Source organism: Astyanax mexicanus, chromosome 13 (genome assembly GCF_023375975.1).
Source record: "Astyanax mexicanus isolate ESR-SI-001 chromosome 13, AstMex3_surface, whole genome shotgun sequence".
NCBI lineage: Eukaryota > Metazoa > Chordata > Actinopteri > Characiformes > Acestrorhamphidae > Astyanax > Astyanax mexicanus.
This window is the reverse complement of record NC_064420.1, coordinates 30,275,954-30,287,989: the sequence shown is the minus strand read 5'-3', so window position 1 is coordinate 30,287,989 and position 12,036 is coordinate 30,275,954. Positions and strand designations below refer to the sequence as shown.

Genomic DNA, 12,036 nt, shown 5'->3' with positions numbered 1-12,036 from the left:
AGATAGACTATAGCATTTATTGCTGTTTTATAAGCAGACCCACACACTTCCACCCAGTTTGATATATAAGGAAGAACAAATAAAACAGTATATTATACTTAGAGCCCTTACAGTGTAATATATTTCTAGATAAGATAAGATAAGATAGGATAATCCTTTATTAATACCACAATGGGGAAATTTGCAATGTTGCAGCAGCACAGAGGAAAGGACAGAGAAACAGGTCAGGAAAATTTACCAACAAATAATAATACATCTGCATATACAAAAGATTACAGAAAATATAAACAAAATATATAAAAAATACTAAAAATATATACATCTAGTGCAGCTGAGATAAGATCAGAGGAGTTATGATTATGGTAGGTTGTGACCAGTATTACTGCACCAGGACTAACAGTGAATAACTAGCAAATAAATACTAGATAAAAAGGTGAGAAATATTGCACGTTAAACATATACACATAAAACACCTAGTGAATTTAATATTGCACACAATAAAGCATTACAGCTATACTGAGTAAGCAGTTTTGCATGTAGTAATAAAATATAGTACGCTAGTGTAGGTTATACAGGTTGATATTGACTTTGGAATCCTTCCTTTTATATATCAAATATGTTGTTTCCCTGTTAGTTTTTGACTTAAAAAACGTATTTCAAAAACTCTTTCGAATTTAACATCATGTATTTTTTATTTAATATCCTCATCCGTTTCTTTTCGAGTTCCAAAAAACATACTTTTTTTTTTTTATATTCGGCAACAACCTATTGACATCATTCCAAGTTTTAAAGATTTCTAATTCCCTTTCCATAGACGATAAAAGTTCCCTCAAATTTTTCATTTTTCCCAGAACAGAACAGAATAAATCTGAACTTCTCTCTCTCTCTCTCTCTCTCTCTCTCTCTCTCTCGTACAGGTGAGTTTGGATTCACGGGTGCGGGAGGTGATCAACAAGAAGATGCAGGAACCAACTCCACACACGTTCGAGGACGCACAGCTGCAGATCTACACACTCATGCACAGAGACTCCTACCCACGCTTCCTCAACTCGGCCATCTACAGATCGCTGGTGCACGGGGGCTCACGTTCCTCCTCTGAGTCCTAGAGCCAGCCCACCCCACCCCACCCCATACTCAAAAACCACTCACACGCTCACACACCGACCACCACACCCACACATCAACCAACCTACTGACCTCCTTCACCGGAGTATCGCTCTCTCTCTTACTTACTTTCTCTCTCTCTTTCTTTCTGCTCATCCCTCTATCCCTGCACACCTCCTTCCATCGCACAACCACTAAAGAATAGAGGAGAACCTAGAAGAACCTATGCGCTGGTTTTAATGGGATTTTTAACCTTCGTCTTTTCATCCCTCGTCCTGGTTGGATTACTTTATTTTTTATTTTATTTTTATTTTTTTATTCTTTTTTGTTTCCCATGTGCTACACCTCCTGTCTATCGTCTCGGAGGGAAAAAATCCTCCTTAATCCTCCGGAAACTTCTGAACCTGCACAGACTGAAACTGGAAGACACAGGGTTGACGAAGCAGCCTCTCTCTCTCTCTCTCTCTCTCTCTTTTTCCTGTCTTTTTTCTCTCTCTCTCTCTCTCTCTCTCTCTCTGTCTTTCTCTCTTTGGCCCATAATTTCAATGTGGCTTTCAACTACAGGCCACAACAGCAACGACTACTGATTTTTCTGATCTTTATAGCCTTTTTTTTTTTTTTTTACTTTTTCCTCTTTTTTTTCGTACTTCTATGCGTACGAACACTTTTTTTTTTCATCCTGAACATCCTCCTGTCATCACGAGTCGACCAGAGACGAGAGAGAGCCTCTGCAATAAGACACACTGGAGTCCACTTTCTCTGCTCCGCTCTGCTCCTGGCTGGCTCGCCAATCGCCCGTCATCTTTTGACCTCTCCACTGTCTCTCTTCTCTGATTGGCTCACTCTCTTGAGGCGAGGTGTTGAGGTGCTGGTTGGATGGTTGATTTTTTTTTCTGTTTTTTTATTTTTTTATTATATTATTATTTTTAATAGGAGGGGCTAAATGTTTCCCAGGTGCAAAAAAACAAAACAAAACAAAAAAAAACAGATGAAAATCATAAAAATCATTACAGATTATATAGAATGCTAACATATTTCTAACGACTGCTATCGGAGAGGAGGAGGACGATGACAGATAGATGTAGTCGTAAATGTGAGGAAAGTGAGAGGGAGGAGAAGATGCCTAGGTCTTAATTAGACTGGTCACTCAAGTACATTTGAAATTGAGTATATTGTTAATATTATTTATTTTTTAGTTTTGTTTAAAGTGTTCTTTTTGTTGTCGTTGTTGTTCTTGTACATACGTAAGCCTAGCAAGAGGTCATGAGCGTGTGTGTGTGTGTGTGTGTGTGTGTGTGAGAGAGAGTATGTTTTTGCGTAAAACTGGTACGCAAACCTCAGCCGCCTCTGTTACATCTTCACTTATTATTATTATTATTATTATTATTATTATTATTATTATTATTATTATTATTATTATTTTCTTTATTAATTTGAAGCCAAGAGCTTAATGTGTCAGAACATAAAACCCGAGTAAAAATACTGCAAACTGCATTACTATAATAAACTATAATAACCCTGCAACCAGTTCGAATAGACTTTTATAGATTAAATAGTTTGACATTTTGACATTTAAACTCCTTTATTAAGATGAATCAGATCTGAACATTTTTTGGACTATTAGCAGATATAAAAAAATATATATACAGCTCTGGAAAAAGTAAGAGACCACTTCAGTTCTATGATTTTGCTTTTTATAGATTTATGTTTGAGTAAAATGAACATTGTTGTTTTATTCTATAAACTACGGACAACATTTCTCCCAAATTCCAAATAAAAATATCGTCATTTAGAGCGTTTAGAAATGGATGAAATAACAAAAAAAGATGCAGAGCTTTCAGACCTCAAATAATGCAAAGAAAACAAGTTCATATTCATAAAGTTTTAAGAGTTCAGAAATCAATATTTGTTGGAATAACCCTGGTTTTTAGTCACAGTTTTCATACATCTTGGCATGTTCTCCTCCACCAGTCTTACACACTGCTTTTAGATAACTTTATGCCTGCACTCCTGGTGCAAAAAATGCAAGCAGTTCAGTTTGGTTTGATGGCTTGTGATCATCCATCTTCCTCTTGATTATATTCCAGAGGTTTTTAATTTGGTAAAATCAAAGAAACTCATCGTTTTAAGTGGTCTCTTAATTTTTTGCCAAAATGTTTCACTGTTTTGTTAAACTGGAGAAAGAAAGAATTGTAGCAAAAGTGCTGGTTTGCTTTAAGAGACTTAAATTGAACTTTTTTGCGCTGTAGGCATGAACATACTGTACAGATCTGCCATGCTAATACACAAACACACACAAACACACACACGCACACACACACTCACGCCACCCTGACCACTGTTATGTATTGCGCTGATATTGATGGTACTGTATGTTTTGACGATAATCAGATCATTATGATATAATCATGACAGGCCTCTGAAATACAAGCTGTAGCCTAGTTTGGCCTTGTGCGTGTGTGTGTGTGTGTGTGTGTGTGTGGGTTGCAGTATGATTTTGCTTCCTAGTCCCTTCCCAGTTACTCTTGACATAAAGGAATAGTTAAGTAATAAGTAACATTACTGTTGCTAAGAGTGAATGAAAGCAAACAGACACAAAATAGCATATAGATATATTCCTTTTTAGCCACGTTAGCATGTGTGCTAATCCAGCTGCTCCTTTAATCCAGTGGATCGCAAACCAGTCCAGTGCAGCTCACACAGCGTTCATAGGATACACTATAAATGTGCTCCATCCCGATGTACCTAAAGACCGGTTTGAGGAACGTCTATAAAGCAGGCATGTAATAATGCGCCATAAACTACTACTGTAACATTTGAAGATGAGCAGTTTACTGTACATTACTTTGAATCATACGTTACTATTGCTTGTCTTCAAACTCGAGCCCTGAATGAAAAACACAAGCTTTCAATGAAACGCTCGAGGTGGGACTTCTCACATTGTTTGTCTTTTTTCTTTTGCTGTTTTTTTTCCTCTTAAAGCTCAGTCAGAAATTGCTTGATTTGGAAGCGTTTTTTTTTAAACTGCTTGAACCTCAATCCTTCAGAAACAGTGACTGAATTATTTAGACTTTACTGGCAAAACAATGCTAAAAAAATAAAAGATTGTTTTTGTAATGATCATTGATAATTTGAAATTTTAAATGTAAAAATGTATGGATCTGAAATTTAACATCTGAAAAAAAATATTTTGCATCTGAAATTTAAATTTTAAAAATGTACAAATCTGAATTTTTAAGTCTGAAAATGTATGGATCTGATTTTTTTTTTTAATCTGAAAATGTATGGATCTGAAATTTAACATCTAAAAAATGCAGCCCCTGCCATCTGTTGCACCATTTAAGGTGGAACGAGAAAGCTAGCTAGCTAACTACTGAGAAAAACTACTAGCGATCTTTTTTATGCTTGTACACACAAAAACTCACCAGTCAGGCAGCCTATTATTGTGAATTAGTTTCACATTGAAGGACAGCCTTTAAATAAGCTTTTTAATATGATATGGCACAATATCTGTCTCATTTGCAGCCGCAACTCCATGATAGTTAGTTAACTATTACAATAATCCAGCATGAGCTCCGTTTTACACTAAGCAAAGCATAACACCTTCAGCACAGCGCTGAGAAGGGGTTAGACATCCATGGCCCCGCCCCGGAGTGAAAATCATGAATCTGATTGGTTAGATTGTCCTGCGACTTTGCTAATAGATTCATTACTTCCACCTTCTCAAAATCAGAAAAGGGTCACGCAGACACTTTTTTATGCTTGTTATAAAGAAGTTGACCATAAAATATTGAAACTACACATTAAACTATGGTAATTTAGTGCTAATTGTCACTTGTAACAAGGAAAATATTTACACTTGTGGGTTTTTTACTAGTGATTCTCATTTCCCTTAGTTTAAAGTGTGTATCTTGTGTGAAAACAAACCAAACAGAGGAAAAAAACGTTCCAACTTATCGACTGATTAGAAACAAACTGGTTTCTTACAGGTGTGAAAACACCCTTAGTGCATTTTATTTTTGATCCACATCTACTTTTGACTGCCATTTTACTACATGATTCATGTGGGGATCTGTAGTGACAGTGACACAAGTGTACAATTTAACATGTAAAATGTCACTGTTTCATGGTAAATGTGAGGCGAGATCGTCTTAGATCACACAACTAGCAATTCCAGACTAGAGCTTTAAGTGATAATCAGTATGATACAACACGGGTTAGCTGCTGTCACACACACAATAGCCTTTTCCGCTAAACGCACAGCACAGGCATCGTACTTCTAATTCCTCGTCCATTACATTTCAAGTTCTAAAGAAGATCAGCTCTACCAGTACTGATCACACCTTACATCCAAGCCCAGGTACTGAAAAGATGTTATGAACTGATATAAATATGAAACCGCTGATATAATGAATGTCATTTTGCGTCAGTATATACCATATTACATGTGTCTGAGTACCAGGTGCTTTAACTAAACCTTGTTTATATTCTGTAATTCTTTTTTTTAATAAAAAGCAGAGATGAATAGATTAGATGTAATGGATCTGTTCTAAATGCTGGTGCTAACACTGTGAGCTCTCAGTACCTCCCATGCACACACTCTGTGTCTATACATTTCAAAATGTGAATCTTTAAGGCAACCACTGCTCTTTCTAATGTGTGTGTGTGTGTGTTTGTGTTTAGAGTGTAACCTCAGCAGTTGTGTTGACATAAGTATTTAAATCTGAATTTTGTTTATTTTAATTAAATGTTCCTGACTTTTGATAAACTAGAAATATTTAATGGCATAATTTTAACAATTTTAACAACAGAATTCGATTCAAACCAGAGGTCAAACGTCTGGTTGAGATTTAAATGTATGGCCCTGAAATATGAAAAATATGAAAATGTATGGATTTTAAATTTTATATCTGAAAATGTATGGATCTGAAATGTAAGAATATTTAAAAAAAAATGTACAGATCTGAATTTTAAAAGCTGAAAATTTATTAATCTACATTTTTAAATCCGAAAATGTATGAATCTGATTTTTTTCTTTTATCTGAAAATTTATGGATCTTATTTTTTTTTATCTGAAAATTTATGGATCTAAAATTTAACATCTGAAAATATTTTGCATCTGAAATTTTAGATTTAAAAATGTACAGATCCAAATTATTACATTTAAAAATGCACGGATCTGAATTATTAAATAGAAAATTGATGGATCTAAATCTTAAAACTGAGAATGTATGGATCTCAAAATTTTAATCAAAAAATTATGGATCTGAACTTTTTTTAATCTGAAAATATATGGATTAGATTTTTTAAAGCTAAAAATTATTGGATCCAAATTTTTTTAATCATGAAATGTGTGGATCAGATTTGTGAATCTGATCTTTTGAAATGTGAAATTTCACCAATTCTAAAGTCTAAGCACAGAAATTTGAATGTATTACGCAATTAAATATTTCAAGTTGATTAAATCAGGTATAAATAAATAAATAAAATGCAGGTTAAAATAAATACGTCAGGTTTCAAATGGGAAAAGCTGTTTTATGAATGAATCTGAATGAATTCTGTATTACGGCACTGATCCAGTACTGTTTTATTTTTATTTTATTTTGCTGTATTTGTATTTGCGTAAAGCCATTTCTACTTGACTGATGTTGATACAGAACCCCTACCCCTCCCTGTTTCCTAGGGGTTGAGGTTAGAGACCAGTTTTGACCAGTTTCATATTTTAGACAGGCTAAAAGGCATCTATATCCACCAGTGCTCACTGTATATAGAGCGTTTTATGGTTAATCTATGCTGATTACATCAGTTAAACCACACCGGTGCCCTGTTAACGTGGGCATGGCCCTCAAGTCCTCACCACCTTTCAGCCTTTCATTGTAACATTGTACTTCAGAAATGCATTTGTAAATATCTAGTCCATGTAGAATATACAGATTTATATTCAATAAAAAGACAAAAAAAGGAAAAAAAAACAGAATTTAAAGATAGAATGAAAAGTTCTATTTAGAATTATTAGAGTTATTTGGCAAACTTTGCCAAACAGGATTTAGAGGAATTTCATATACTGTGGTGAATAAATAATACTTTTTTATTTTCTCAAATGAAATGAACCACCAGTTGTGCATGAAGATGTACATTTGAGTATGTATGTAACGTAATATGTGTAACTGTATGTATGTATGTATGTATGTATGTATACAGTGGCGTGCAGAAGTTAGGGGAGTAGAAGAAGATGAAACATTTTTTTTTTTCAATATTTTAAACAAGTTTAATGCATTCTTTTATAATTATTTTGTTCCATGCATTTTTAGAGGGATTTGGGCAATTCATGTCAGCTCTTAGATATCTACTCTGAAAAATACATTAACGCTAAAGAAAGCTTTAAAAAAAAAATAGCAAAAGAAAGCCACACTATTTTCTCAGTTCCTAATGTAATTACAAAACAGCAATTAATAGGGACCATTTGGGGTCAAGTAAGGGCATTCTTACACCTGTAGTTCAATTGTCCAGCTCTGAATCAGTAAAAAAGTTTGTAAGTGTAGCAAAATGCGTATTTTTTCCCTTGGTCTGGTTTATTTTCAAAATACGTCTTAACAAACCACATCTCTTTTCACTTACCGTAATTTTCACACTATAAGGTGCACTGTATTATAAGGCGCACTATAAATAAACGTACATTTTTGGTCTATTTTCATACATAAGGTGCACTAGTTTATAAGGCGCATTTTATGCGACATTTTATTCCTAATTTAGCAGTTTCACCACTGGGTGATAAGCTAAGCTAAGTAAACAAAACTGTAATTCTTTTTTTTTTTAAATCGAGCACTGGATGTTAATCTACACAGATTGCTCTCCAGAACACTGTTTATTTGGGTGAGTAAAGCGCTTCTGTTTATTTACAGTAAGCTTAGCTAACCACTAGTGGTTGGCAGCTAATGCACTGAGGAACCCTGAGTCTTCAAGTAAGCCAGGGCGATATTAGCTAGCGGTTTATCCAGTTTTATCCTAGTTTTAACACGGTAAACAAGGAGACTACAGTCTGATATACTCACATCTGAACAGCGAAAGAGCTAGCGCTTATCACTGTTAGCAGCTAATGCTAATACTGCTGGAGAACTAAACTGAAACTCCTGTATAACGCTGTACTTTTGTGGTGTGGCTTTACTGCTCCTTGCAACCTGACTGTTAAAATTCGTACATAAGGTGCACCGGATTATAAGGCATACTGTTTTTCGGAAAATCAAAGGATTTTAAGTGCGCCTTTTAGTGTGAAAATACGGTATTGGCAGAGCTAGAAAGTAAATACAGGAAGAAGCTCCTGTGTTCTCGTTTAGTGCATATTTCTGTGAGATTTAACACAGAAAATTCATAGCTGTAATAATAATAATAATGATCTGCTGGGTAATAAATCAGGTTAAACTGCACCTGCACAGACATTTAGCCATTTAGGTCAAATTTGCAGAGTATAGCTGTTTGTTGATTCGGATTGAGGTCGGATCATGTTCACACCAAAAGCAAACCACTCCAGAGTTAGTTTGAGAGTATGTGTGATTGTTTTGTTCCACATCTAAGTATAATAACTGTATTTACACTTGCCCAAATGAATCGCATCAAGTGTACTACTAGGTACTGAGCATGGAGAGGGCCTGAACCTTTTTCTTTAATATATAATGGGAAAAACATATTAATAATCTTGTTTAAAATATTAAAGAAATGTCATATTTAACTTTATACCTTTTATAAAAGCCATCAGATCACCTTTTACTTAGATAGCCAGAAAATTTGACCTGATATTGTGGCCAAATCTTTGCACACCACTGTATAGTGTATGAGTGTATGTATGTATGTGTGTATGTATATATAGAAATTTAGTATTGTTCTTATTTTACAGTATCATGTGACCAGTCTAACTTAAGCCGGATGATGTATGCATATGTGTGAATGTGTGTGTGATTTAAAGAATGAGTGTTTAAGGTTCAGTGAACCTATTTAAGTCAGTGCGGAGTGCTAGACCGGTGTTCTCGGGGCCTTTGGTTAGATGTATTTTTATCTGAGATTTATACACAGGGTTTTACAGACACACAGGCAGATGAACCCATGTGTACTTTCCACTCTCCACAGGAGGCGTCAGAGAGCGCTGAGCATCTCTCAGATCGTTGCACGACCCTAAAGAAATACTCCAGTGTTTTATCTTTAGTCTGATTTAATAGTGCTGCCTCCCTCTGTAGTGTACAGTTGATCAGTTTCATCCCTAAAGCCACCTAATATCGCTTATCAAACATAAAAATGTACTTATGATCAGAATATATACTATATTTTCTGCATATTGTCACCTTTTCTCATTTTGTTTTTGCATACAATTCAGAAAAAGCATCTGCACACTTTAAAATCAGTTTGTTTTAAATTACAGTAAAGGGGAAATGACATATTATACCTTTTTTTAATTCAAGTTAGAATAGGTCTAATCCTTTACACACAATCACAATTACATAAAAATTCTCACCAGTTTTATTCTTGCCAGTTTGAGTCCCTTTCAGAATGAGCTGTTTAAGGGCTCTGTCACTTTTGCTAAATTGCAGAATATGAACAAACTAGATCATGCTTAACCTAACTCTTCCTCATCTGTTGACTTGCCACAGACAGTAGTAGGTAAAGATCCCTCCGTCAGAAAAAAGTCTGCTGGCTAATCCTGCTGTGTACTGTCCAAGATTCTCAACCAAAATGGCAGAAATTGGAGGGACCTCACAAAAAAGGGAGCTATCTAAACGACTCATAGAAAAATATGATTCCTGACACAAAAATCTTTCAACTGATTCACGAAAAGAGAATGGATGCGTTTTTTTTTCCGAGCTTGAAGTGTTTATAAGGGGCAGTTGGGACCCAAGTAGAAATTGTAATTGATTTTTGTATAACATATCCCCTTTAAAGTGATTTCTGTACAGATTTCTGAAACTTTGTAGTCAGTGTCATGTCTGTGTTAGGGACTACCCTATACGCTGACATGCCAGAAGTCATGGGATAGCAGTATGTTAAATGATCGTGAAGTGTTTCCTTTGAGGACAGCTTGGGAATGACCACACCTGTATTGTGAAGTTGTGAGGTCGAACCTTGTGAGTGAGGCTCAGCACTGTTAAGTAGTTTGAGACATTTGGCATGTCAGTGTAGTTGCAGCCCAGCTTACAATTTTTGGTTAGTAATGAATGTTCTTAGAAACGTGTTTTTGTAACATTTTTTAAACATTTTTTAACTTTCTGGTAACGTCGCTGCAACATCACTTGGATCAATGTTTTCATTTTCTAGTTTTGGCGATGTTACTTTTAACATTTCCATAAAGTTAGTATTCGTCTAGCTGGGAATATTATGAGAGAAACATTCTAATAATGTTTTTTGTGATGCAAACTATTAATATGTCACACGTTTTCAAAACGTTTCAGGATCTTTATCATTGTAATGTTACAGGTAACCATCCTGGACCCTTTTCAAAACGTTGATAAACAATTTTAGAATGTTCTCTATTAGCTGGGTGAATTTAATGTACAGTGTTCCTTGATTTTCAATAGAGGAAGTTAAAAATGACCAGATTAAACTTGAACAATTTACCTTTTCAACATAGTTTTGTGTAAATAGTAGGGAAATATCGCTTGGGGTGATCGATTGAACGCTACAGGTGTGGCAGACGAACGCTGGAGTGTTTCTTTTACTCAGTATTTCACTTGTTTCTTCAGTGGAACACAGCACAGGCCAAACAGAAATTTCTACAGATAGTATTGTTAAGATGGAGGAGGAGGACAGTGTAGATCTGCTTATGTTTACATACATTTCTCTAGGTGCCAAATTAGCCTAGCCTTCTTACAGTCTCAAACTAAATGTGTGACTGAGTTTGAGTGTGTATAAGTGTGTGTGTGTGTGTGTGTGTGTGTCTTATGAAGGCTAATGTATGTTGATGATATAATGTTCTTTATTGATAAGACAAAAATCCTCTGCATAGCAAATGTCAAAAAAGTCATATACACTTTCAGCACAGTTTTTTTCTGTTTTTATTTAGTTTTTTAGTTTTTTTTTATTGTTAATTTTTTTCCAGAAGCATATTTCTGCCAAGTATAAAAAAACAGCATGTCTTTATTACGAGATCGTATGACATAATTATAAAATTAACCGTTATAACTTTAAAATGAACAGTTGAAAGAAAGTATCTCGTAATTATTAGATATTATGTAAAAAAAATAAGGCTCCTTTTTATAAGGTTTTATAAAACAAATACTTTATAAAGGAGTTTATTAATGGTTATAAATTAAGTTGTAAATACTTAAAACACATTAATAAGCACCTACAACACATAAATAGAAAGAACAACAGTGACAATGTAGATTTAACATATCTAATAAAATAATATAGAAAGTCAGTTTAGTCGTTTAATATATTATTATAGTTAAATGAATAAAGTTATTAACAGAAATGTTCATTTTAAATGATGGAAAAGTAGTGGGGCTTATTTTAAGGTTTAAAAGTATAAACGAATGTGGAATCTGCTTATTAATGGTTTATAACCTAATAAATAACCATGAATAAAGCTTTATTTTAAAGTGGTACCAAAAAATGTTACGTTGCAATTGACATATCTCATGAAAAACTAATATTATGCCATAAAAAAGATTGTAATTGTTGTAATTATGTAAAACTCTCAGAATAATTAAATAATTTGTCATAATTACAACATAAAACGTTAATTTTCTGTAATATCTCATAAAAAAACATAATAATGAGTTTATTTCATAATTACAATACAAGATCTCATAATAATACAATTTTTTTATTGGCTGAAATATGCTTCCATAGATTTTTCTTTTTTCTTTTTTGTTTACACTTGCTTACATATGAGTCTGAGTGTGTGTGTTTTATTAGTTATTTGACTATTTTTAAACATAAAAGGCG

At 34.1% G+C, this 12,036-nt stretch overlaps 1 protein-coding gene across 2 annotated transcripts in view; it reads left to right on the top strand.

The window, feature by feature from the left end:
- The window catches only part of rgs19 (regulator of G protein signaling 19), a 79,546-nt gene extending 74,696 nt beyond the window's left edge, over positions 1–4,850 (top strand). For both annotated transcript variants that reach the window (XM_022677329.2, XM_022677330.2), the window contains exon 6: positions 918–4,850. In XM_022677329.2, coding sequence (XP_022533050.2) covers positions 918–1,106 — 189 coding nt within the window. In that variant the 3' untranslated portion in view covers positions 1,107–4,850. The remainder of the gene's footprint in view (positions 1–917) is intronic.
- Positions 4,851–12,036: the final 7,186 nt, after the last annotated feature.